The sequence below is a fragment of the Toxotes jaculatrix genome, chromosome 8 (assembly GCF_017976425.1).
Source record: "Toxotes jaculatrix isolate fToxJac2 chromosome 8, fToxJac2.pri, whole genome shotgun sequence".
Taxonomy (NCBI): Eukaryota; Metazoa; Chordata; class Actinopteri; family Toxotidae; genus Toxotes; species Toxotes jaculatrix.
Genome location: NC_054401.1, coordinates 17,903,756 through 17,931,593, shown reverse-complemented (window position 1 = coordinate 17,931,593; position 27,838 = coordinate 17,903,756). Strand labels below are relative to the sequence as shown.

General features: G+C 39.8%; 1 protein-coding gene across 5 annotated transcripts in view; it reads right to left on the bottom strand.

Moving 5' to 3' along the window:
• Positions 1-27,267, bottom strand: part of cobl (cordon-bleu WH2 repeat protein) — a 52,356-nt gene extending 25,089 nt beyond the window's left edge. Inside the window, exons 1-9 of one of the 5 annotated variants that reach the window (XM_041044114.1) lie at positions 27,167-27,267; positions 26,776-26,908; positions 14,645-14,836; positions 12,073-12,283; positions 9,715-9,943; positions 7,526-7,570; positions 6,659-6,747; positions 6,280-6,351; positions 842-1,024 (exon numbers count right to left, since the gene is read on the bottom strand). In XM_041044114.1, coding sequence (XP_040900048.1) covers positions 842-1,024; positions 6,280-6,351; positions 6,659-6,747; positions 7,526-7,570; positions 9,715-9,943; positions 12,073-12,283; positions 14,645-14,836; positions 26,776-26,804 — 1,050 coding nt within the window. In that variant the 5' untranslated portion in view covers positions 26,805-26,908; positions 27,167-27,267. Of the gene's footprint in view, positions 1-841; positions 1,025-6,279; positions 6,352-6,658; positions 6,748-7,525; positions 7,571-9,714; positions 9,944-12,072; positions 12,284-14,644; positions 14,837-16,126; positions 16,264-26,775 lie in introns of those variants that run through there. The other 4 variants (XM_041044118.1, XM_041044115.1, XM_041044116.1 and 1 more) reach the window with 4 other exon arrangements.
• Between the last annotated feature and the right edge of the window lie 571 nt (positions 27,268-27,838).

Here is a 27,838-nt window from a genome sequence, read left to right as displayed (position 1 = left end):
ATACACTGGGTTTTTGTGGCATTATTTCACTACAGTCTTGTTGTTGTTTTCAAGGCTTAACTTATTATGGTATTTTTCAAGAACAAGACTTTGAAGCCAATCATTCGTGCTTGTGTTTGCAGCAAGTTATGATTCTCATCACACACTTCTCAGAAATGTTTTCCGCTGCTCTGTGCTCAGTTCAGTTTAGTTAATTAAGCTTAAGAGGATAATGGCGTCCTGAGAACAAAATTTCCTCTCGATAACATGCTTCAAGAACACTTGCTCCTCCAAATAAACAAAACCTATTATCACAGGGAGGGAGGAAGGATGTTGGTTGCTAAACAACATTTCCCAGCATGCCGCCATAACACTATAATGAGACTGCAGGGAACTGTTGCTCTAAGGTAGACTATACAGGTCACTCTGATCTTGAGGTGCTGAATCTCAGGCCAAAATACCCAAAGGAAAGTCTGTCTCAAAGAGATAGCAGCTTTAAGACACTCTACTTCAGGTCGTCCTGAGGACTGATGGATTTGGATATTTTACATAATTGGGCCCTTTTCTAAGATGAAAATGCCGGGTTGTGTGATCATTATAATCCCAATTATATATTGTTTCAAAGCAGTTTTGGAATTTATGTTTGTATGCAGTATGCCTTCAACAAATGATCTGTTCATTTCTGAGTGTATTAATAATGTATTCATTTCTGCATGTGTTAATAATATTTTTGGTCATGATGAAAATAACTGGAACTTTTCACGAAAGCACTGTTTCTCAGGAAGTGTCATGCATCGTTTAATCGAATTATTTAAATCTGACAAACAGGCACAAATTCAGCTCAGGTCTTTCGTCCCCTCACCTGATAGCCCTCGAAGCTAGTGTGTCCCATGATGGGTGTCGGGGCCTCAGGTGGTGCTGGGGCCCTCCTCTTCTTGGTTTCAGCCTTGGGAGACATCCTGGGCATATTCATGACTGACTGAGACTGGCCCAAGGTGCTGGGCCGATCTTCTACACTGGGGACAATGGACACCGTGGACAGACCCTGTGGATAATATCAAGATTAAAAGGGGGTGAAGTCAGACTGACAAAAATGTATGTGAACACACAAAAAATGTCTACATGTGGAAGATCTTGCAGTGCATTTGCTAAATTTAAGGTGAATCAGACAAATGAACACTGAATTATAGACATAAACATCCATCAGGCTCTGTTGCACCACCCACGACTGAAATGCCATTAAAAAGAATTGACTTTATGTCATTTTCAAAATGCAAATGTACTCCAGGTTCATCCAACATGTGTGTGTGTATATAATTAACAATATATATAAAATATATAATATGAAAACATAATTTAACCAAATTTAAATGAAAAATGTTCCATGGTACAAAATCCTTTTATAAAAATCCTTTTCATAAACAAAAGCACAGACAGGACTAACATTGATTTCAGGGTCACAGCTGACAACTTTATTATAAGGCTTTATTTCATAGCCACATGAACTTTGAAACTGATCTCAGAGAGAGATCCCCAACCCATTCGTTTATAGTCTGTCCAAGTTTAAAAACATTCACACATGCACATACACATGCAATCAAATGTGTACATTTCTGTATGTATAGTCTGTCCTTTAGTCAGTTATTGTAGTTACTGCAACATTTATTTGACCAAGCTGCAAGTGCAACCGCATTTTCAAAGGGTGGCTGCTCCTGACTAAAGCATTGGAACAAAAAATGGTTTTCAATAACTGATCAAAGAGAGCCCAAAGTGCTCCTGAATATCTGAACCTCCCCGTGGCTCAGCTTGGTACAGAGCCTTGGCACAACGGGGGAATCATACCCCCCCATGATCTCAGAAAAGAAAAGTGTTTAAAAGCAGATTAATTGATGCGTTCAGACAATGCCTGGATACAACATAAAAGCAGAGCAAAAAGGAACATAAAGTTCAGATCATTAGAATTAATTGGACCCAAGGTTAGAACATCTCACAGTGGGGAGGGATGGGAAAAGAACAAAACTTCTGAAAAAAGCGGTAAGGAGAGAAGTCCCAGGGGCATGCTTACATCTTTTTTCACATTCTGAAAAAAATAGAAAATATGTTTTGGCTGTTGTTATTTTGAATCCTGTAGTATGACAAATAATATTTTATCTGGGGAACCTGTTGCCCTACACTTCAGTTAAAGAAAAGCAAAGGACTGCAGGAAAACATCGGTGCTTTTGAGAATGGAGATGTCCACTAGGATCATCATGTATCCTCTACATTCGTATCACCTTGTTTCCAAACACTATCCACATTATATTCATAACTTATACTGACTATTATATCAGTTACTGTTGTGTTATATCATGTGTCAGTAGATTCCCAACTACAATGCTCAAGTATTACAGAAACAAATCACATTCAATACATACATAAAATAAGAACATTAACATTGTACAACCTAAACTTAGGGTAGAAAAAATGTCAACATTAAACATTAGAGAGAAAAAAAAATTAGAGAGAAAAAAAACCTTTACTCTCAGGTCAAAAGCTGTACACTGTGCTGTGTGATTGACAGGGGTAGGAGCGGGGCAAGGGGGGAGGTGGGGTAGATGGCAGATGGAACAAAAAGGAAGTGTTGGATCGATGTGATTTCCAACTTTAAAAAAGGAGCATGTTTCTCACCTCACCAAAAACATAATGTTCAAAGCTTAAAAATTCACATGAACTCTGTCTGACTTTCTCACTCGCTCCCTTCTACTCCTTCCCCTTGGTAAACAATCTGAAATCTGTCAAAACAGCAAGAGAGGAAAATAGTAGCACATGTACTCCAGCACTTGGGAGGGAACTTACTGAACCTCTGTATAACCACGAACATGGCTTACATACTGTATCTCCAGCGAATGGTTTACTCATCCCACTACAGTTCACACATGGAAATATTAAAATGATGGTTACAATCTATAATGGTCTATCAGACGTGTCAGAATCACTCCCTGCTAATCACAAGTTTTATTTCAGGACAGAGGAGAATCCTCCTACACCTCCTTTGAACAAAGAGTACTAGCTCTCCTTTTAGAATGTAAAACACACATCACTGTTTGGCTACACTGAGAAGTGTGAATTGAAATTAATGACAACATTGTATCACCGAAACTAATAGGAGCACTACAATGAGACACACACAGGTTATAGTCACCTGCTTTTATCACATCAGTTGAGACTCATGTCACACTATATCTGCATCAAAATTATGAGTAAGCGTGAACCACAATATTAATTTAGAGATTATATAAGTGGGGCTTTTGGTTCATGAGCTGAATGTGTCTTTGCATTATACAATGAAACTGTATCAATTTACTTGGGAAGCATCTTCATCCGTGCTTCGTGTTAATGTTAACAATTTATTCGACTTAGAAAGTTGAATGAATGTTAACTGAAAGTATGTGGAGCTTACAAATTTATTCCAGCATTTGGAGCCTTAAGGTCTGAGAAATGATTTCACAGTTGTGAGACTCGCAAATTGTTGCCTCCGTAACTGCATTTTCTTGCTGTAATCAGGAGGTTGGCAAAGACAGGATGTCCTTCCTAAAGTTAACAAAGCCTTATGCCTGAAGTGCGGCCAAATTTCTGCCACTCTGACAGTGTTGGTTAGGGCCGATCTGCTACTCTGAGACACTTGATAAATATGGACCTTGGTGTTATTTAAAATGTAAAAAGAAGAGAAGAAAAAACAAGAACAAATGTCCCAATTTTATGTCAGTTTGCTTCAGAATGAGCACTGCCCCATAACACAATGCTCTCTGACCACGCACACGCACACACACACACACACACACACACACACACACACACACACACACACACACACACACACACACACAGACTCACACACACACACACACACACAGTAGATTAGCCCCTAATGAACAATTAGAGATAAGAGGCTGGGCTTTTAGTGCTAATGTAGCCAAGGTAGGGTAATCTGATGCCTTCAGGCTGATAACACTGTATGTCTATATGTATGTGTGTTTGCTTGTGTGCACAAATGCATGTGTGTGGTCTGATAACAGTCCCTGACTGAGAAACAATCATATCAGAGAGAAAAAGCCCAGCTGCATTAAAGCCCACTGGGAAGAGAGATATGGCTGAAAAATAGTCATATGAATAAATATAACTTAGCTCTCACTGTCTTAGATAAAATCCAGTGTTTTAAATAAAGTCTAAACTTTCACATCAAAGAAAATACCAAATATTCTGTATCTGATTTAATGTTTAATTCATGCTCTGCTGCCATGTGTTTTTCTTTCCTCTTCCATATGTTTCTTCGTAGATGCTATTTTATTTGAAACCCTAAAGCAATAGTTCTCAGAAGAATCTGATGAAGACACTGGAGATGTAAAAAAAAAAACACAAAGAGGGTGAGGAAGACCACAAAGATAGCTTAGACCTGGAAGAAGAGGATATAATGGTGACAATGATTCAGCAACGCATGGAACAAAGAGGCAAAGGGTGGAGAAGCTGGACCAGAGGCTACGTGATTCACGGAACAGTGAAGTGAACCAGAGTGAGCCAGGCAGTGTTTTTCCAGCTAATACAATCAAATGCCATATTGATCTGAGGTGAGCCACAGATGACTGCTGCTCAACTGAGGTTCATGGCTTCAAAATCAAATTAACGTGATTGAGTTATGGATATAAAAGATAGAGAGCTGCTTAATGCAGAGTCTAAATGTAAGTCTGGTTTGACAGGGATGCACTCCACACACACACACACACACACACACACACACACGTACACACACATTTGTCAGTGTTTTTTTTTTAAGGTTAAAAATTCAACTTTGAGGCAGTTTTAGAAGATGATGATTGGGATTTGTTCAGATGCTCCACAAACCCCCCTAACTCTTTTGGGTGGTTCAGGTTTGTTGTGAATCAGTTAGGCTGATCCTTCTGATCCTTCTGGGTCACAGATCATCTAAGAGCACTTAATGATGACTGTAGGATAAAAGCTATATACTATCACTATTTAACATTATGTTCTGTAGCCATTTTGTTATTCAGTACTAACCTGTACTAAGGGGAGTGGGAGCAAGAACTCTGAGAAGCAGTGTTAGGACTCCACTTTGGACCTGTGGTGAACAGAGCCCTAACACACTGCTGACTAACCTTCTGGAGACAGCTGCTGCCCTCTGGAGGACATCAGTGCACATGAGCACAACTCAAATATCAAATGTGCATCAGCAACAAGGTCCTATTTTGTGAAAATGGCCCTCAGCTTAAAGGAAAAGTCCCATATACACGGTGTCCTATAAATGTGGCCATTGTGACTCTATGGGTCATGCTAGTGAATGTATTTACACCCTCCGACTCCATTACGGACGGTCAGGGAGACAAATACTTGCACAAAACAACGGATATCGGGGCAAGCTGCGTGAGCCTCCTATAGTTTTCCAAATAATACCACGATTTTTACACAAATCTTTTCTTGTCTTTCTTGTCCTACCACCTAATGGCTATTTCCACTATCAACTGATGTAATGATTAAATTTGAATGAATAATTAATTAATCGTTTACTTTATAAATATAAAAATGACAAGATGATGTGTTACCGTGAGTTAAAAAAAAACTTAGCAACCAGCAGTTAGTTGGTATTTAACTGACTGACTTTTTTTTAATCACTTCACTATATTACTTATCAAATATTGTAAAACTATTTTACTTTAAGCTAAAATTCTCAACTGTCTGCACATTTAAACTGCGGCAAAAATGTTTTTGAAGCCGATTCCCTTTTTCACAAGCAGCAAAAATTGATCGTTCCGTAAAGAAACTTGAACGTGAATATATTGTTCACTACAGTGATAAGTGTTTCAATACAATCATATTTAAAACAAAAAAACATTATGTACTCTGACCTAAAGAAAGACAAACTGTATTATACATCAGACTGTATGCCATGTCAGATTATCAGCAGCCTTGCAAGACATGGACAAAGAATGGATGCAACAACAGGAGCCCCCAAACCATGTGATTACACCTAAATCTACTGACCTGAACTAATTTTGCTCAGTTTGTTAAATTTTTGTTGCAACAATATCAACCCTGTGGTAATGTCCGGGGTTTGTTTGTAGTCTGAGCAGTTGTCAGTGGTTTGTAATATACTGTCTGTACAAGTGTTCCTGTTATTCTGTCCACCCCTCTTATCTATGATTGGAAAGTTCCAGAGACGAGTTAATGTGGGCATAAAAGTAAAACAAAGTCCCACTTTGATTTCACTTATCACCTCTGGACATTTTCAGCTGCGTCAGTGATACTTACATTGGATTGTGTGTCAGTATTTTGGATTACTTTATCATCACAGCCATCCATGTCCACAGATGTTGTCTCTGTCTGCAAACGGAAGGCACAGCTAACATGCAGCATTCAACTGTTCAGGCATGCATTTATCTTGCCTCAGCTATCAATATCAGTAAGTATGAAGGGCATGCATCACTCAAGGTTAGTTTGATAATTATTATACAAACTCATATTTCTCATGGCACTTCAATTTGCAAACTGCAAATGAATCACTGCTAAACTTTGTGGATAGTTATGGTGACATTAATCTGGCCATTAAACCAATAATTCTGAAGTAATATTGACAACTTTGACAACATACTACCAAAAAAAAAAAGTAAAGCAACATTTTTTTTCTTACCTTTGATTTCCTCCTGCTGAACTGGAAGATACCCAGGAAGCCCTTCTTCTCTGCTCTCCCCAAACTGGTGGTACTGGAGCAAATGGAGTCTTGAAAAAGAAAAAAAAAAAGACTAAGAGGAGAGGAGGGGAAGAGTTGGGCATGATTGTGTCAGCACTTCAAATTAAAAGTAAAGGGACCAGGGTCATACTGAGAAACTGTTTAGGAGGAATTCAGTAGACAAATTATCCCTGCATGCATAGATGCATTAGGTTAACAACAAAATTCACCATAGATTTTGTCATGACAGCAGGATACTGTGAATTGACTAGACGCTATTACTGTACATGTAAGTCAATTTAGCTTGATTCCTGTGAAATCCAATTTAGTTGCTTGACTTGGCAAACAGAAATAAATCTGTTGTCTAAATTCTCAACTTGTTTTTACTCACAAAGAAATGAACAGAACAATCTACTGATTTTCCTCAGCAGAGGGCGCTATAGCTTTATATATAACTTCTCAAGGGCCTACTCGCTATCTAACTTTCACAGCCTACAAAGCAGTAACTGAGAATGTGTCATGATAACACTGTTGGCTCGAGGACAGGACAGGAAGGTTAACTGGCATTAAAAAAGAAAATCACAGAGCTACACTACTGGGTTATTTGGATTCCAGGAAAAGCAGAGGCGAGGTAAGTATTGAAGGGCATTGACAATGTTACAACAAATATTAGAATAACAATGGCATGAAACCAACAAGCATTGCCCAGCACACTAAAAAAGCATGGTTAATGAGCAAACAGCAGTACACTGGGTTAAACAGCTGACGTACATGGATTTGAATGGAACCAGCAACACTAAGACAGACAGGATTTATCACGACTAATACCTGAGTAGTTAAGAGCAGGTGCAGAAACCATTTTAGGCTGGAGAACTGGAAAATATGACAAGGTTTATAAACACGCTGACAGCATAGAGAAATACTTGCATATCATGATATGTGCTACAGCACAAAAGCTTTAGGACACCTCCACTTTTCTAGTTGTCACTTAAATTTACATAATTCAATGTCTCTGTGTTCCTGAAATTAAATTAGAGAAAAAAATAAACAATGGGAGATTTTAAAAACAAGGAACCATGGAGTCTTCGTGCTAAATCTAATCCAAATTTCTGACTCATTCATCAGCTGAACACACTCATGACGTCCTTTGTAGAATGGAAATCAAATGTTGTTCAGAAAGTTTATCCCAATATGTTGCAGAAGTTCCCAACAGACCTGCCTCTGTCCAATTTATCCCAAACCAGATCTATGGGGTTTACGCCTGGAGACTGTGCTGGTCTTCATCATGTGAGGCCAACGTCTGATTCTGTTCTTGTAATGTTTTGAGTCATAATTTTGCTGTAGGATGAATCTCTGACCAATCAGTCTGTCTTCCCGTTTTCTATGAAATTTACATGAATATTCAGTTTTTGGTGACTAAACTAAACCTTCTTTTTCGTTTTTAACCACTGGGCAGTTTATCGCTTACCGTAGTACCATTTAAGATTATTCACTGGACTTGAGGTTAAATTTCAATAAACTGGAAACATAGGGCTTTTTTAAGCAGTTGTACAAACTAAATGAATTGTAGATTTCCCTTAAGTTACACGTCTTTGATAATAACTGCAAAAGGTCAATGTCAAAATATAGCCATTACACAATAGTATCTGGCCATAAAAAAATTACATAATGTTCTAAATGTTCCTGCTTAAATCATTCATGACCATAAACCACAAGCTTTTCCTCTCAAGCCACACTTCATGACAAGAACAATATCTATAAATATCTATGGGTGTGGACTGTTACCATGGGAATGATCCTTAACACCAGATCTAAGGCATCGATAATTCAACTTTCTACTAGATAATGGATTGTGTATCCAAATTACTGTACCCCCAGGAACAAACTGTGCCTCCCGACGTTGATTTAGTTGAACTTATGATCAGAAACACAACACAAGCTCATATTTCTGTTTATGCTTCGCTGTGGTTAAACCAATATTGACTCTGACTGCGTATAACTTTATGTCAATAAATATTTACATGCCCGTCACGCTGTACTGCAGAATACAATGTAATGCTGGTGCTGTGGCTCACTGCGCTAGAAGCATTTCAATCAGCTGTGACATGCTGGGTTTACATGAAATCCATACTTTTCTCAGATTCCTGTTATGGCAAAAAAAAATGTCTTATTCTCTTAATTGATTTCACACAGTATAATCTGGTTTCAGGTGGTGAAGTTAAAGGGTGATGTTGAATTTTATGTTCCCTACAGGAAAATTCTCTTTCCTCCTGTACTCATTCAGAGCAGCCACAGGGGAGGAATTCTGGCAGGCTGAACTAAATCAGCTAGTAGAGAGTGGAAGTGGACTATAAAACACCAAGTGAGCATTTGTGCTCAGCTATGGTCCCTAAACAAAAGCTCACATGACAGAATGAAGATCTTGTAATTCACTGTATGTAGTTGTGTGTTATGCTTCTTTGTCATCTGATCATAAATATAAACCTTTACCCTGCTTTTTTTTTAATCATAGCTTTAGAAAAAATCTTTTCAGTTTGTAGTATAGTTAAGTTTATGAAAGGGGAAATATATCTATTTGTTTGTCTCTATTATACATTGTTACAAAGACCTTATAATTTACTAATAGCATATGCTGATTGCTTTGGGGAATATATTAATTTGCAAGGCCAACAGGAGACAATATAACAGAATAGCTGGACAAGGTTCAAGGCACCAATCAGTATCCATGATGACGTGTTTTATCTGCTTTAATAAGCCTACCAACATTAGCCACTACTTTACCAAACATAAATAAAAGGTTAGGCTCCACTATGTTTTAATTAATTTAATCCAACAAAGAGATTTTAATCAAAATAATGCAAGTATTCATTATTTTCCATTAATATCAAAATTTGGCTCCATTATGGGAACCTCTTTTTCAATATACATTTTAAATTGAGTGATTTAAAAGTGAACGTACCCCAATCCTTTAATGAAACAGAAAATTGCATAAACAGAATCACGTGGTTAGGTTTTACCTAAACTCTGATCGTGTACGTAGAGCTCCTTGATCCCCAGCTCTGTCAGAGATTTGTTCAGTGGTAACTCGTGGCGACTGATGCTGTCCTTCAGTAGCAGGACATGTGCCGGGTTAAAATCACACTTGTCACAGATGACCGGCGTCAGAGCCTGGAGTGGTACCAACGGGTTGACCCGTACCACTGCCTTCTGGGTGCCGTGGTAGTTCACCATCAAACGAACTGTTTTCTGGTACAGAGAGAGGAGAGAGAGGAGGAGCACAAAAATTACACATTAAGGTCTAAGAACTGGATGAGAAAATGGGCTAATGAGGGCACACTGTTATGACCATTGGAGAAATCTTCCCAAGAGCAGGGAGAATAGGTAAACCGAGTGAGGTGCTGTCTGAAGATTCAGTGTAAACATGTTTACAATACAACAGAGAAACACTTAATAGTGATTATAGTATAGTGATGAACAGCTGTGCTTTCTTTGGTGTTTGATTTTCTTATAGAGTAAGAGAAAAACATGAAATCTAAAACACGTGAAGAAGAGAGAAGCACAGGAGGAAAAAAGACTTTCCAAACACACAAAAACACTTTGGTAATGAGTAACTTAAGGTTAGACTTTGGTTGCTGATAGAAAAAATAACATTTAATGCGCTACAGATGATGTCTGTGTGCAAATGTGTGTGCAGACATGCATGTGATCTTGTGTGTAGTTAGCTAGTCAATCCCACAACACTACACTACACAGTGTTCTGTAATGGAGAACAGGCAGATGTGCCACTCTGTACAGAAACCTTTATCACTAAGTGTTTCACGTCAGCCTCAATAAAAACACACACTCCACTCAGGAGTCAAGAGGCTGAAGAATTCATAAAATGCCTCTTCAGTCGGTGGCTCTGCAGTGGCTTTTGTATAACAAGTTAAGTGGCATTCGAAGTTATGTAGCCAGCTTGGCTCCCTTCTTTTGCAGACATAAATGAGCACAGCAAACATGCATATTTAAGTTGGGTTTTCCAAAATCAGCAGGTGTTTTACTCCTAGTAGTGTGTATGAGTTGTGTGTTTAAAATGTTTCAGCGAGTCTGGTCAGTAGTAGATGGAGGATGTAAAATACTAAAGCTTGGTGGAAGTATCCATTTATCACAATCAACAACCATCAGATAAGGTGTTTAACCCAAATGTGGTTTTTACGGGTCCACAAACACATCAGTGTATCATAATGCATTGACCTGAGGTTGTAACTGCCACCTAAATGCGTCAATTTAAAAGGTAAGGGCTATTTAAGATCATTAAAAGCCTAAAGCAAATGACTGCCTCTGTCATGGTTTCCAGGTTAGCTTTAATTCCTCATGTACCAATGAAAGGTATTAAGTTCTTTTTACGAAAGGCTAAAGATTGCCTTTCAAAAGTAATGTCATTCACTGAACACCTGGCTGGATACAGGGTTTATGTGTTTAACTGCTGCCCACTGAGTCAGTCTAGTTACTTTTTACAATATTATACTGACATGGATTGTACTGCATTTTACCAAAACATGTTTCTTGCACTATTTTCTATTACTATTTTCTGTACTCCATTCAAATAAATTAGTGTACACTAAATACACCTCTAAATATAAAACAATACAAATCAACAGCACCACAAACTACAGCAGACAGATAAAACAGAGAAGAGGGATGACTGACGCCAGGGTCTGAAATAGTGTCAGTCTCTGGCCTGAGGCCAGGCGGGGTCAAAGGGAGAGAGAGCAGCCAGTGAGCCCTGAGAAGAGCAGAGAAATAATGCATGGTAACTAAAGGTAAGGCACTCATCAAATATTCAAACTGTAGGAGGAGAGCAGAGGAGAGGCCAGGAGAAAAAGGGAGAGACAAAGGGTCTAATGCTCAGTAGAAAAAATAAGTTCAGACAGGCTGTTAAGGCTGTAAAAACATGTGACGACAAGATGGATAGAAATACAAGGGAAAAGACAGAAAAGGTACAATTAGACGGTGTAAGAACTGACTCCAGTGTCATGCTAGGCCAGTTTGATTCCAACCAGCTTCCTACCTTAGCGTGGGCCCTTATAGGTTTCACTGGCCTTGCTTTCTGCCAGCAGTCAGAGGTAAAAGGCAGAGAAGGAAGGGACGGATATTACATAGGGCTTCAGGGTAAAGGTGGTACACATGGTGGTAAAGGTGGTAATCTATACAGACTGTACAACTATCATATTCAGGGAGTAGCTCTTGCTCTGGCATTCTGGGATCCATCAATCTACATTTTTTTTCATGCAAAATATAAAATAAATGTCTCTTCAATCAAAAAACGCAAAATACGAAGTGCACATGACAATAAGCACATCCAGATCACAGTATCAGGCTCCACTGTGACTTACCTCTGGCACTTTGGGTGCCGGCCTGCGCACCACTTTCTCCTCCAAGACTTTCTCCTTGATGAAGACACAGGCCACGTTGAGGGAGCCCAGCAGAGCGTTGGGCTTAAACCCCAAAGGGTGACCCTCGGGCGACAGAAGCTCCAGGGTATGCAGTGCTGGATTCAGGTGGTAGCGGCTACACAGCTCAACCAGCACGTCCATCAGCGCCTTACTGAGAGAGGGAGAAAGAGAGAGAAGGGAGGAGAGAGAGAAAGTGAAAGAGAGGGTGGGGGGGGTGGGGGGAGTTTGGAAGAAAGAACCATTGGAAGAGATGGGGAGAGAAGGAGAAAGAGAGTAAGGAAGGGGAGAAGATAGGGTTACAAAGCCAGCTGAGCTTTAGCGCTAGTAAAGAGAATAGTAATTACTAGATACAACAAACCAGAGACATAGTCTCACCTGTTGTTCTTAGAAAGTATAGCTAATTGATAAACACAATGGACATGATTTTAAACACTGAGCTATTTTCAAGGCCAAAGGGTTGAATGAAAGGCAACAGCAGTGATTCTGATGTGAAGATCAAAAAGCTGTTACTGTCTTGATTCCTCCTGTACAAATATTTCTTGGACAGTTTTGTGCTGACTGTATTACAATGACAGGATTTTACTAACTGTCTGTAACCAAAATTCCTGAAAATGCCTGTAACCATACAGTGAACCACCATAGTTAAAATACTCATATTGAGCGAAAATTTTTAACGTGTAGCAGACTAAAACCTGAACATGAGCCTAAGATCACTTTCAAACAACTGCTATTTAGAAAAGAAAATACAAGAAAAACATGTAGTATTACGCTGTTCATATGACAAGCTTTGGAGAAATTAAAATAAAGGCCCAAAATCAATAACAGAGGCCACTTATCACACGCTGTAGATTTAATCTGTGTGGTTTATCTCGACAGAAACTCTAGAGAGCCCCCCACAATAAAAGGGCACTGACAAAAAAAATAGTTGCACAGAGAAACGATGACAGGCAAAATGCAGAGCACTTGTTGGTATGACAAACTACCAATGTCCACTGAGTGGGGGAGGCAGCTGATGAGGAGGCCTATGGTACTACCTGTCAATCCTCAGATAAAGAAACCAAGAGACAAGGTCCAGTGTTTTCTGGGAACAGCCAGATCAGATGACAGAACTTAGAGAGATACCACTACAAAGGACACCACTGACAATCACTAACAAATGGATACAGTCTATAGCAAAAACAACAATCTGCAATCAACATGTGTCCCTGTGTCCTGTGTTATGTGCTTCTTGAGCTGATTTTGTATGTTTATTGTGTATGTCACAACTCAATCACTTTAGTTTGAAGTACGATTTAGTCCAAATCCTAAATTTCCAGTCATGAGAAGTGATAACACAGGGAGATATGAAGATTATACATAAAGGCATCTTAAATGTTAATTTGATGCAAAAATATAAGTCTAAGCACGATATTAGTACAAGGATTAAATGGCAAAACTAGATTAGGAATAAACAGGTGAGTGTAAATATTGCATTATTTATTGTGTATTATTTACTCTTTATTATTGCAACTTTATGGCATCTTTATGGTATCTGTGTATAACTGTCTGTGGTTACATAATAAATTGTTTGTGTTTCTCTGTATCAGCTATTTATGATAGATATGTGTTTATGATACCTCAGCCATATCTAAACTAATACCATGTGAACTATTAGTAGCATGCTCTAATGTTGTTATTGAGCACCATCAGAAAGTGAACTGTAAGCACAGCACATCTGAAGCGAAAATGTCATGTCATGCATTCCTTTCCCGTAAATGATCTGGAATAAGGGAACCAGACACCTGACAGATGAATACAACATGACTGTCTTATATCAGATAAATAAAGGATGCTAAACAATCCTAAAAAGGAGCCCTCGGGTTGTGATACTAACCACAACCTTTTGTAAAACCTTTTGTAAGTTTTAAGCATTGAAGGCCATTTGAAAAGATTATAAAACAGTTCTATGTACTTATGTGTAGAATGTATGTAGTCATTTCTAAGATCCTTTATAAAACCAAAGTTTCACAGAGACACCTGCTGGCCTAAAGCTTCTCTTTTGTTATTTAAAGAGCAACAAGGTGCTGTTAAAATAGCAACTTGGTTGTTCTGTATCACGGAGGTGTCCGCGATTTTCTGCCCCAAAGGACAGAGGCTCATTAGGGGCAGAGAACGCTAGCAGGTCAGGCTTCATCTGTCAGCTCTCTGTGACAAAGCTTGTGCTGAGACCGGGAATGGGACCCCCTTGACAGGGCCTCAGCAACCCATACAGACCCAGAAATGCCAAACAGGTCTCATACTGTTTGTCTGGTAACTAATGATGAAGGTCAATGTATAGAAGCATATCGTGTAGCTAAGTATAAACTACTATTCTTGTATTTACAGATAAGCAAACAGTTTGGTTATGACACGTCACAGCCAAATGCAAAGTAAAAACATGGAACACAGAGCAAAAAATAAAAATAAAAAACTGAAAAGGGAGTGATACACCGAGAGTCCATGTGTGCTTGTGTAGCCCTCTTTGTCTACTCACCTGCCCTCCTCTGTTACAGAAGTCTGGTATCCCTGTGGCAGAGTAAGCTGGAAATCCACAGTGGGCCTTAGCATGTTTTCCTTGGCGTCCATGCCTGATGTCCCTCCTCCATCCGGTACAGTGTTTCTGAAGATGTGGCGTGGAGCGGGTTGAGGGGCCTGCGGCGGAGGTGGGGCACGTGCCTTCATCCTCCTGGGTAATGACAGTGGCAAAGACATACAGAAAAGAATGTTACTGACTTTTTTAGGTGTTTGTTGTAGTTTCCTTCATTGTAGAAGTTTTTTTTTTCATTTAGAGGAAATAGTGCACTGAAGTAGATAAACAACAGTAAACAACTTAATTAATTTGAGTATCACATTCACAAATAATGAATCAATTAGTTTATCAGCAAACAGCTTATCATTTCCTTAGCAACACACACATTTCATTTGATGCACTGTGTTCATATGATGATTCACTTTAATTATGCTTATTTAAACAAATGACGTAGATAATTTTGCTTTATCTGAGTTATTTTTGTTTTTCTTGAGTTCAGTCTTAGTTACACGGCACCACAGCTTAATGAACAACAACCCACTGCCACCACCTCATTAAGAGCCTGAATACTAATGACTTTTATTGTCTTCCTGTTTCTGTTTGTGACACAACCTTTCTCTTCATCTAGATTACATAACAGTCTACAGATATGCTGAGATGATCCTTTTGGTTGTCAAGATGAAGGCTGTTTATTCCATCTGTTCCTCAGACAGACTCATCTGAATAATAATCTAATAATTTATAACAGCGCCTTCTCTATTATCACTCCTAAGCATTCTTACTCTTGCTTTTAGAAAATAGTGTCACACAAGCAGTGTCTGCTTTCAAATATCCTTCTAAGGGAAAATGATTAGCAGCCCTACTTTAACACAAACGACATCCCTCATCAAATCTTATTCCATGCCTGGTCAGTTTATTTAAAGATATACTCAAACAATGCAGTCAACAACCATATAATCAACAAAGTAATTCTAAAGTGTGAACATTAATCACATATTAACCTCCTCCCTGGCATGGACTGTTTTGCAACAGAAAACAATCTGATAAAATTTTACCACTGTAGTACAACAGTTGTTTTTTTTTTTTGTAGTACCAAAAACTACTCAAAGCAGCAATATTTAGGTGGCCATAAGGTATTTGGTTGGCTCAAGAAAAACAGACATGTATACAAATCCACACTGTGACCACAGCTCAATTGGGTGGACATGTGGCAGATGCCAATGACATGCTAGCAATGAGATCCTGCTATCTCCGTGTTTGACCTCGGTTCAACATAAACTGTACTTAGCCTGACAGAGACAGCTGATCAGACAGAAATCACACACTTCATTCTGCTAACTATGACAAATAGCTTTTCTATACCACACATTTCAGCACGCACTCCCTCTCCTGCCTTCACAGCACAAATATTAGCCTTAGATAACTAAAGAAAAGCATCCCACTCACGTCAAAAACAGTCTTTGTGTTGATTAAGTGTTCCAAAATTATTACAATATCAGACTGTTTATAAATCCAGTTCCAAGGATTTGCCCTCTCTGGAACCCAGTGGTGTCTAATCCAGTATCCTTCAAGGTACTCCTGCCCAGTGTAAAGGCAAAAACAGCAGAGTGAGGGAAGAATGCTCGTGAACATAGCACCGTGAGCGGACTCTAACCTGGCTAAAGTTAACCATTAACAGCTACGTGGAATATCAACTAACTTTCACCCACAGGACGCATAGTGTCATTGACTCATTATGCAATGTAGAAAATGGTTTTCAATGGATACATCATGGGACTGACAGACTATACTTAAAGGTTTGACTGAGCTGAGCATAATCACGTTAGGAGTCTAATCTCAGTGCATATAATTACTAATCATTGACTAAAAGCACATTTTAAAAACACCTGGTTTACTCACTTTGATATTAAGAGAAGAAAATTATTTTCATGAGCTGCTTAGAGACCTGTAAATGCATGAGAATTTTGTATTTTTCTGGTGAGTCTGTGTCTTTGAAAGTAAAAAGAACTGAGACCTGTGGGACTGGGTCCCGGCCAGGCTTAACACAGTCAGCTAGTATCCTTCCCTCCATCTCACTTGCTGTTTGTTTCACCATAACATTTCACTCTCCCTCTCCCTCTCTCTCTCTCTCTCTCTCTCTCTCTCTCTCTCTCCCTCTCTCTCTTTCCTTTCCCTTACACGCACAAAGACTCCTTTAGGAAAAGCCTCGTCTCCCACAGAGTTAGAATGAGCAAGCTTAAACAGGGAGAGAAAGAGTGAGCGAGTAAAAGAGAAGCAGGGAACGAAAAGCAAGAAACCCTGCTCCAGCACAGGGGGGCAGTAAGTGCTGAACTGCTACAGGGACTGAATTACAAATGGGCGTGTGCACACACACACACACACACACACACACAGGTTACTAATGGACCTTTCAGAACCACTCAGTTCTTTTCACTTGACTAAACAGCATCAACAAGGATATATTTCTTTCACTATCCTCTATCAAATCTGTTAGCATTTCTTTTGATCCGGGACAGGTGTTTGTTTAGGGGTGTGTGTGGCACTCAAATTACCGTTTCTAACAGTTCGTATGAATCTAAGTATGAATCTAAAACAAACAGATGCTGAATTCACTTCAAACCGCCAAAAGTGCTGTTGACTCATGTGGTCTGTGGCAAAACCATCCAGGACAACATGTGAGCAGCTATTAGTGGAAAACAAAGTGAGCAGAGAACACACCAAACTGTTCTAAGACTACCGTTTTCATTTTCAAATATAAAGGGAACATACAGTAAAATCATCCAAGTCTAACCCAAGAGGTAAATCACTTCTGGTTGCCATCTAACAGGAAAGATTCGGGTGTCTAAACTGATCAGCAGGAATCCCTTCGTTCTCAGTTAAAAAGTAAGCAACAGTAACAGTTTAATATGCAGGTCTATACACAGTCATCCTGTTTTTCTATCTGTGGGCTAGCCTCTTTAACAGATTAGTCTCAGTGTCTGCATTTACAGTGTGTGCGTGTGCAGGCTACCTCCTCCCTGACCCAAATACAACCTTGCTCACTCCTGATCACAGCCCTCAGGCTCAATCATGCCCGGATGTGTAAGCATGCCTGTGTCTGTGAGTGTATGTATGGTTGTCCTTATGCAAAGACAGGACAGTGTAAATATAAGATAAAATGAAAAACTACAGTATAACTAACTGTACAAATTCAAAGCTGTCTCATAGAGAGATGGAAAAGGTGTCAGATGATTTTAGGATGTAAGTGAAAATTTAATGCTCTTCAAATTACAATGCAAATCCACGTGCGTCACAGTTACTGATGTTTGTTAAAAAGTTAAATTACATAACACTGATCAGACACACTGGAGACTACCTTAAGCTTTTTGCTGAGGAAAGAAGTAACTGTCAGGGACTGTATTTATTCCAGCCATGGAAACACGGCCTAAAAAGTTCCCACTCTGGAAGGTCTTATAAAAATAACGGAATATATTAGTTTATGCTCTGAATTGTGCTCTGTCAGCACCGTCCCTACCAATACAAATTCCATTCACAAGTGTCTTGTTTTTCGGCTGAAAACCATTTTGTTGCCATCTCACTTAACAGGCTCCTTCATCCGTCTACTACTGATATCTACTGAACAATGGCCACACAATATAACGACTGAAGTTGCTGGGGCTACAAATGGGACAGCAAGAGAGAAACAGAGACAGACAGACAGATTGACCCGATCCAAATAACAAAGTCTCTTGTGGATGTGAGTGAATACAACGATGATTTAAGGCAGTAAAAAGCGCTCCAAACATTTATGAAGCCTCAGTCAGAGAGACAGTCATTATGATAGACAGACAGCCAGACGTGTCCCCAGTTAGAGACATCCTGTCAGTGTGATACATTCAAATCACTGAAACAATGAGTTACTATCCTCTAATGAAGACAATCAACTGGGAATGGGGCAAATTAATTGGCCAAAAGCATAGGGCCGACTGACCTACATTCACTATGACACACTTTGTGAATTCTGAGAATATAAACAATGAGCAAAATCAAAACTCTACGGGCATTTAATAAGGACTGATGTAAAAAAAAAAAAAAAGGCCACCTGTTATATTGTTTAACACAACACTGCATAAGACAAGATTACAACTGCACTACAAGGCCTTTCCTTTGACAAGCAAAAGGACTCTACCAAAGACTGTCTTCAATACACACTATTGGCATTATCTATCCTTTTCTATAAGTTAGGGGACGCCTGGTGTTTCAGATCTAATCTGTCCTGCCAAACAGATGTCCAGGTATGTGTTCAAAGCAGTTGTTGGACCGTGTGAATTCCTAAAACGTTTTACTTAGCTTAGTGAAACTCCACTGAGCATCTACCTGGTATCTACAATAAGTTTTTTTGCTCTACTGAGCAATCTTACAGTTCCTACCAGTGGCTTTAATGACAGTTAGACTGAGATCTAAGTAGGCAGCAGTAGTTCAGTTCCATCCATCCTTGGGCAAATCACTGAACCCAAAAATCCTATACAAAGTTTAGTAGTGGTACTTTAAAAGTAAGTCACTCTGCTTGGGAGACGCATCAGTGTAGAGTACAAACATCAACAAAGTAAGCATGAGTGCCACTTCAAGAACTCACCCACCCACTCTCATTTAAGTACTCACACATGCACACTGGAGCCACAACCACACTTGTCTGTGTACACACTTGAGTTCTCACCTCCTGTTGTGCTTTGGACACAGCATGAACGATACACATCCTGGACCCTCAGCCACTCCCCTCACTCTCTGAACACACACACACACACTCTGTCCTGCTACCTAACCAGCATACCCCTTGGGTGTCATGGTGTCCCCATGGTAACCTATATTTACACCACTTGACTACAGAAGAGAGCAGACCTCAGTTTAACAGCAGCTGTGCATTTTGGGCGCATGCAGACAAAGGGTGAGTGACCCAGAGGCAGAGAAACAGAAACAGAAATGTACGAGGACACAAGGCAAAGAAAAGACAGAAAGATTTTCTGTTTGCTGTCTGTGAGCACTGGAGTCATACGAGTCCAGGAAAGCATTTGTTTGCAGTTGCTAGGCACACAACCATCTAATTCAGCATATGCCTTGATGCTCATATTACCAACCATGTAGTTGAAGCCTCCACCCACTGCAATGCCATGTAAAGTGTCTCACTGATAACACCAGTCTGACCCTATGAATTCACACTAGTGGCCCACCACAGCCAAGTAAAAGATGCAAAAAATTACAACAACACAGTGAAGTACAGACTGCAGACATATTTATGTTTAAATCTCTGCCTTCTCTAGACAGTTTTAAGTTTAAAATTACTTTGATATTTTGGAGATGTCAGTAGTTATTATAGAAAAACAGAAATAATCTTTGATGCATCTCTAATTTATCTGGCGTGCAAGGTAATCAAATATCAAAAGGAATCAGGGATGAACATTTAAAAATGCTACATGTGTAAATACATGCATTGTTTTCCCGTTTTTCCATGTTAGTTTGCATGAAGTCCACAAACTGTCTAAACACCTACTGTAATGTACTTATTTTATCCACTTAGCCAATAATAAGAATTGAAAATAAGAATATTTCAGTGTTGAAATGGTTTATCAGGTCGCGTGCAACCTGGTTTACCTTCATTATCATGTGACAGCTTCTCTAAAACAAGCAGGTTAGAGCTCGGCACAATCTGTTACACGGGAGTGCAGAGCAAGTAACAGTAGCATAATAACCCATGGGAGATAAAAGGACAACACCACACCTCAGGTGCTAAATGAGTTGTTACTCATTGGGATCAATTAGGTTGCTTACACACTTTATAGTTATTTAAAGGTTTTTACCTCCAGGACATACTGCAGTGACCTCAGGTTGAGTCAGCAACCAGTGATCCTGGAGTATCTATTTCACACCCACTTGAAAGAGAGAGAAGTCCACTTACTGTAACAGCACCCCACCCTACCTACCGTCTCCTCCTCCCTCCTGTCCTCTGCTCTTCTCTACTGACACATGTAGTCAGCTTGTCCACTTGCGACCAGTGACACAGAGGCATGCTCTAACAGTTTCAAAACGAGACATGTTCCAGAACAACAATAATTTGCCAAAAATAGGAGCAGGAAGCCAACTCACCCTACTGTCTGCACAGCTGGAAAAAACATGTCTGTCTTCCCGTTCAAGACCTTATTTGACCAAATATGATTGACACTTCCGTAGACCTAAACTAAAAAGTATTTCCGTCCTCTCCTAAACATTTCAGTTGTTTCAAGCCTATTTCCTCTGTTATCTCCTGCCATCCTTTATTGACTAAGGTGGATTTATTGAGTGACACCAATAGTGGACATTAAAAGAAATTAAAAAAGACAATAGAGTCAAGAGTTTTTATCTGTATATTCCTGGACAGCCATGGAAAAAACAGGTTGGTGTAAAATAAGGCAGCTCAGCACTCTGTAATGAGATAATTCCTTTTGCAGCCCAAGGCTATCAGCTTTGATCTATGCTACTAATGTTCTCAATCCTTTGACATCTAAATCCCATGTTTTGTGTGCTTTTTCCGAATGAAATAATATTCTAACTTCAAAATCAAATTATTATAGGGGAGATAAATAAATCAACTGCTGAGTCACATAAGCATTTTAATTCCTCTTTTTTTTTTTTTTTATAGGTGCACATAAGCTCTGGGTCCAGTAAACATAAAGCTCCTGGGTCACAAACAGGCTCACAGCAGAGAAAGAATGAAAGGAAAAAGGGAAGGCTGTGGTGATGACAGTTGGTAGGAGGGATGAGGAAATCTCAGGTGGCACAAAACTCCATATGGCTGGAGTGCAAAAATAAAGGGAATAGAAAAGGGTAGATGGGTGGAGTTCAACATCAGAGAAGAAAAGAGGGAGAGATGGAATGTAGAAGCAGAACAGCAGGAAATAACAATTAGTCTGTTCTCTATTCCCTAAGCTGCTTGTTCAATTAGACAAAGCTCCTGCTGGAGAGACAAGAAGAAAAACACTTACGTTACGGACATTGTTACCCCAGAACCCTTTGACTTGGAAAAGAAGCATGACACAAATCAATGAAAAGCTACTGTAAACTCGTGGTTTTTAGGTCTTAACCACTGAATTCAGTTTTTGCAGAATAAATAAAGGCATATTTCTTTTTTGGAATTTTATAAATGTCACAAGCTTGCTGTTTTTACCATACCATCAGTTAATAGGAAAATAAATAACTTTTTTTTAGATTGTTTTAATAGAAAGACACTCTATCTGATAGTTTAGTAATCATTTCTTAAAATATTAAATATGTTGCTAAGTTACTGACATGGTGGCACAGAACGGTTATACTTTGGTTTCCCTCCACTCGAGACAGAAGCTAGCAGCAGTGTGTGTTAAACGGTTAAAATTGTGCAAAAGCCTTCCCAGCTTGTGCGCAGAAAAGTGCACTCCACCACCTTGGCCTTATCAGGCGATACCACAGCTATGGCACGTCAGTTGGTGTTAGAAGAGTTTGTCCCATCTCTACACACACACATGCAGTCCGTCTGTCTTCCTCCCTGACAAACCCACATACCACAGCGACTAACATATGACAGCAGGCTTCCAGAAATAAATCCGAGCAGCCCATAACAGCTGCATGATACAGGCACATACAGTCTACTGTAAATGCTTGACACAGGCAGTAGTTTGCTTTTATGTTGTTGTTGTCGTTGTTGTTGTTGTCTGCTGCACTGAAAAGGGGTGGCAAATGGGTGAAAATAGGTTGGATAATGTGGTCGGGCCTAAGGAGCACAACAGTCTATAAATACATCCAGCCTAGATGTCTCAAATGTTCCCAATGTATCACGGCATGGCTCTGGAGTAAATATATTCAGAGAGCCAATGCTGCTTTGATTGTGCACAGATCAAGGAATCATTTTATTACATCCTACTACTTCTGGTCTCATAATAAACCAATACTTGGAACATTAGTCACAACAGACATTGCTGTAATTGTTAATGACATGCAGATTAATCAAAGATTCTGAGTTCTCATACACTGTGAATAACAGCAGCACTTTCAGCACTTAATTAAGAAGTAAACTATTTCATCTCAGGTGTTCGGCATGTTCACAGGGCTAAAAATACATACACATGACCACAGGCCTTATCAGTCAGTCAATCAGTCAGGGCTTGTGATCTAATATGCTCAGTGTCAGTGTCAGTGTGTACTTTGGTCAAGCCTCTATCCTTACAGAACAAGCTTGTGGAAGCGCTGCATCCACACCCTCTCTATTTAAAACAGGATGGTCTGTGAAATGGATGCAGATATCGCCAGACACTGTATCTCTGCCAACAACGCACAGCCTCTCACTCGCCTCTCTCAGATTTCACAGAAGTTAAATTTAACCTGTCATAAAAATAACCTTAAGTATCCAGATGTGACCAAATACACTAAACATTTTCCTCTTTGCTGAAAGTGCGTACAGTATAGCCTTTCAGCAAAAGAGAAAAAGAGGGAACTCCCTTAGTCAGCAGTCCAGAGCTCGCAGCTGACCACACAAACCTTAAACTTCTAAATAGAGCATATTTTGTGAAGGGTGTGTAGCTTGGGGAGGATGTGTCTGCATCAGTGTAAATATCTCCCATCATCTGAGACCACCACAGGGAAAAAACCCAGTACTGAGGGATAGCATTAAGTGTATGGACTGACAGACACACATGGCAGATACTATGCAAAGGATGAGACTGACATTTAAGTCCACCAGGCACAGCTTCCACTTAATGAGCATTTACACTGCAGCAAGCAACTGGTGTTGATCTCCCTCCATACACAGTGCCCATGAGTGCACACAGGCTTGCATGTACACACAAACAGGACAGTCCGTAGCCGATAATTATCTCTGGGTGTGTGCTGAGAGTAAATGGACAGTTATTTGTAATCCCATACTGTATTTATCTGTAAAAATCTGTCAACCCAGTCTACCTGTGGGTGCGTTTTAAAACTGAACAGTCACAGAAAAAAAGTCCTTCACAAACAACAGATGCATTGAAAAAGAAACGTGTGACCTACCAACAGTGAGGCAGATGGCAGCCCAAATCAGGATTTTGAGGTTGGTGGGGCTTGATTATTTTTCTATTCTTTGCACTTCATGAGGCACTTGAAGGCAAAATCAAGAAATAAGAAATGCGCCAAGCCTCTGTGGTGATAAATGGCAACAAATGCGTTCATCAAAGCAAGGCTGTGGGTGGTTCATCATCACCAGGGACTGAGCCATGTGACCAAGGAAAAACTCCCAAGGTTCTGACGTCACACATGATTGTGTCTCAATCATAAAGACGGACAGAAAACAGAAAAGGTCTATGAAACCTATAAGAGCTCGTTAAAACGCTTTGAAGATTTTAAAAACACAAAAAGTCAAAGCTGTTCCTGAAAAACACTGTAAATTTTTTTTGAGCAGTTCCCTTTTAATTCTTCCTCTGTTTATTTATATTAGCCTGTTGCTTTCTTATTGCTTCTATGAGAGCGGTTACCAAAATTAAGTCATGTAACAAAACCACATTAATCATAGGCTTCTGGACTAAAGCTCACTCATGACACAAACAAGCACTTATAGACACACATAAACAAACCAAGTCCAGACGTGTAGAGGAAAGCGCCAGTGTGCCAATTAAGACTGTTATGTATCCAGACTTCAATATGGTCTGAAACTACTCTAGCCTAGATGCAATTAACATGCTCCACACCAAAGCTACTCAGAGCCAATCCATGTGACACAAAAATATTATATAAAAATATATATATAAGTTCTGGTAAAAAGGAAAATGTAATTTTGTCCTAGGTGCTGCCATATTTTGGGCACTGAGATCAGATTAATCCTGATCTCAGTGCACTGTGAGAAGTCAGCGTTCATTTAGTCTCTGGGAGGGAAGGAAGTTGCCTTTTGTCCATTCTTAATTACAGGGTTATGAAGCTCAGAACTAAGGCTTCATTCAGGCTGCCCTTCCACCACTCCTAAAGTACACACACAGACTTGACACACATTCGCATACACCCACACACAAACACACACACCCACAGCTCAGATTTCAATGGCCAGGTACAAACGAATTTCTCTTCCTTCAAAGGAGCAGTCTCTTCCTTTCTCATTTGTCTGCTCAGGGACCATGCTGTGTGTGCATGTGTGTGTGTGAGAGCGTTGAGAGTTGTTTTATGAGCTGTCTTTCATTAGGACTCTGCTATGCAGTAAAGCTTCTACTCCCTGCGTGATGACGAAAGAGAGAACAAAGGGAGTTGTCATGGTAATTTACATGGACAGAAATGTCACACGCTGACCTGGTAAAAAGGCAAGTGGTTCCACTGCCAGCTGACTCTGTGACCAGACTACTTTGTAATTTGGCCCAAAAGCTCCTGAGTGTCTGAAATCACTGTAGTACAGAGTATCTGGTTAAAGGGACCTTTGCTTGAAAGACCAGAAAAAAAACAGACCAAACCTTTATTCACCTCATCAACTCTCTTTCGAACAGTATCACACCCTGCTCGTGTTGCCACTGAAGAACACCCATGTTTAACTGTACATCTGCACTACACCGCGGTTGAGGTTTTTCCCACACACCTATCGTCTAGATAATTTATTGTTCCTGAAGAGCTAACACATGATGGATTAAAGGTGTGACACACAGAAATCCCATCTTAAAATAATAATTACAATTATGCTGAGCTCAGAGCTGATGACGTCAGCAGCATTTTGGCTCTCTCATACACAGCAATTATCATAATTTGCACCCAAGTAGCATATAATGATGCTGATGCAGAGTCATTCCTGGCCAGTGAGCTGCTCATGAAGACATCCCAACTCTAACTTCAATTTTGCTGTTAAAAAATTCCAGATAAATCAGTGAAAACCATTTTGATAATCAGCTGAACTGAGTCCGATGTAACTGCAAATTATTAAAAACTGAGGCCGCAGCCACCTTTTATCTCACGCCCCTTCCATCAATGAGAAATTAAGAAAAATTACCAGATAAGTTAGCACAAAGACTTAATGAAAACTTGCACCTTGACTGTGAACTATCAAAACTTCATTTAGGATAGAAAACATCTACCCTTACCTCTCTGCACCACAATGACACACAAAAGGCTGTTTTACCTCTGACACAGAACTGCAGTCAGACAATCAGTACTGTATGGACACTGCCCTCAACAGCAGTATATTTTGGCATTCAAATTTAAGTGATGAAACAGGATTATTTGAAGAAGTGATCAGGTGACATTGTTTGCAAGTGCCTGGGTGAAAAATGTCAGTGTGACAGCAAATAAGATACCAGGGCCATGAAAATGAAGCAGCTAAATGGACTTCACCCATCATTAATCCTACTATTTGCACTTGTCCCTTCACTACTGTGACGTCAAAATATCTCTCGTGAAATAAAGCCCTATACTAATATTCAGGTGGCTGTGGCAGCAACACAAGGGTCCAGCCAGCGGACACGCCCCATACATCACAATTAGAGGCACACTGTGGACAGCACCCACAGTTGTTGCTGCTGTTGTTGTTGTTATTCCCCCTGAAAAAGGTCTTGTCGTTTTCTCTCCTGTAGCAACCGACTATTGTTGCATTACGCTTTGCTTCAGAGCCACCCATACTTACTATCTATGTGTGGCAAAGAGACGGTAGGTGAATGGGGAGCAAAGTGGTCTTTCTGCTGGAACACTCTCTGTTGTCACTACTGACTATAGGCCACATGTGTTGCTTATGTGACTGTGGGCCTCATACTGATTTTGAAAAGGCAGACTTGGGGATGCATCTCAGTGTATACCAATTAATTCTGCAGTTACTTCATTGTCCAATGAAATACTGTTATCAAGAAAAACACACATTAATGGGAACCCTGTAACACACAGCCAGACCACTGACAAATACTGTTTCTGAACTGATGCAATGAACTGCACACTATTAGTAAGTTATGGATGTTTACACTAGGCATAAAGCCTAATGAGGACAACAAATTCTAGATTTAAGATTACATTTCAGTCAAAATTATCAAGAAAGTCTGTTTTAAGTTAGGAAACCCATCAGACGATGAATATAAACGTTCAAGTCCTTTAATGAGCCGGACATTGTTTTTTGAAGGACTTACCCTAAAGGCGGTTTTGAGGACTCCGTCATTGCAGTGATTACGAGATCCAACTTCAGATGAGAGCAGTAATCAAGCTGGGCTCCCAAAATCCGCTGCTGCACTTAAACTCGATGGATATCCATTAGGCTCTCACCTGCGAGTTACCACATCAAAATTAAATCTTTTTTTTTTCTGCCGTCGAGGTGTCTAACATGTGTTAACCAACAAAACGCCTTGTTTTTTTGTTAAGAAAAGAACAACTTTGCGATTTCTGTAATGGGTCCAACAAGTGACAGCGCGCAGAGATGACAGTCCAGTGCGCCCTGAAGCACAAAAGACCCGCAAAGTGCCCGCTGAGGCTAACTACGACACACGAAGCGATGCATGTTCAGTACAACCGAGTCAAACTTACTTTGGTCAAAACAATATTACTGGGTCATTCTCTCGGACTGAGTTACTTGACAAATCCACTTGATATAATCTTCGTATCCCCCCGGCTGATTTTCCCTCGAGCATTGTCAAGTCTGTAGGATTAGTAAACAGAGTTTCCGGTATAGCGTTTCAAAATAAGCGTCAATTACCAAAATGGAATTTTGTGATCTTTTGTTTTTGCCCTCTCTCTCCTTTGCCATATTTGACTAGCCGGTATGCGTAGATATAGCTTTTAAGAACTCGCCTGATTGGGTGACAGCTACAAACTAGGCTTTTATCTAATAAGATACAGCGCACAACCGGCGTTGCATCTCAGATAGATATTTCTTTCAGTCTTATTGTAAATTTTTATTTAAATGAAACTTATATACAAAGATGCACAGCACAAAGTTAGGCTGCTGAACTGATTCTGTCGCGCTAAGAAATTCTAACGTCCACTCTTTTATTCTGAAGGCACGGATAGACTGTTTCCTGTGCATTTTTGGCTGTATCTTTCTAACCTGACGCATCTCTCTCCAGCCCGCCTTCGTCAGCAGATCTCGCGTCAATCATTATCATTGGGAATTCACTGAGCGCCAGCTGGAGAGCGACGGCACGAATTCACAAGTGCACCTTAAATATAGAGCGATACACACAAACAAAAAGTCAGTAG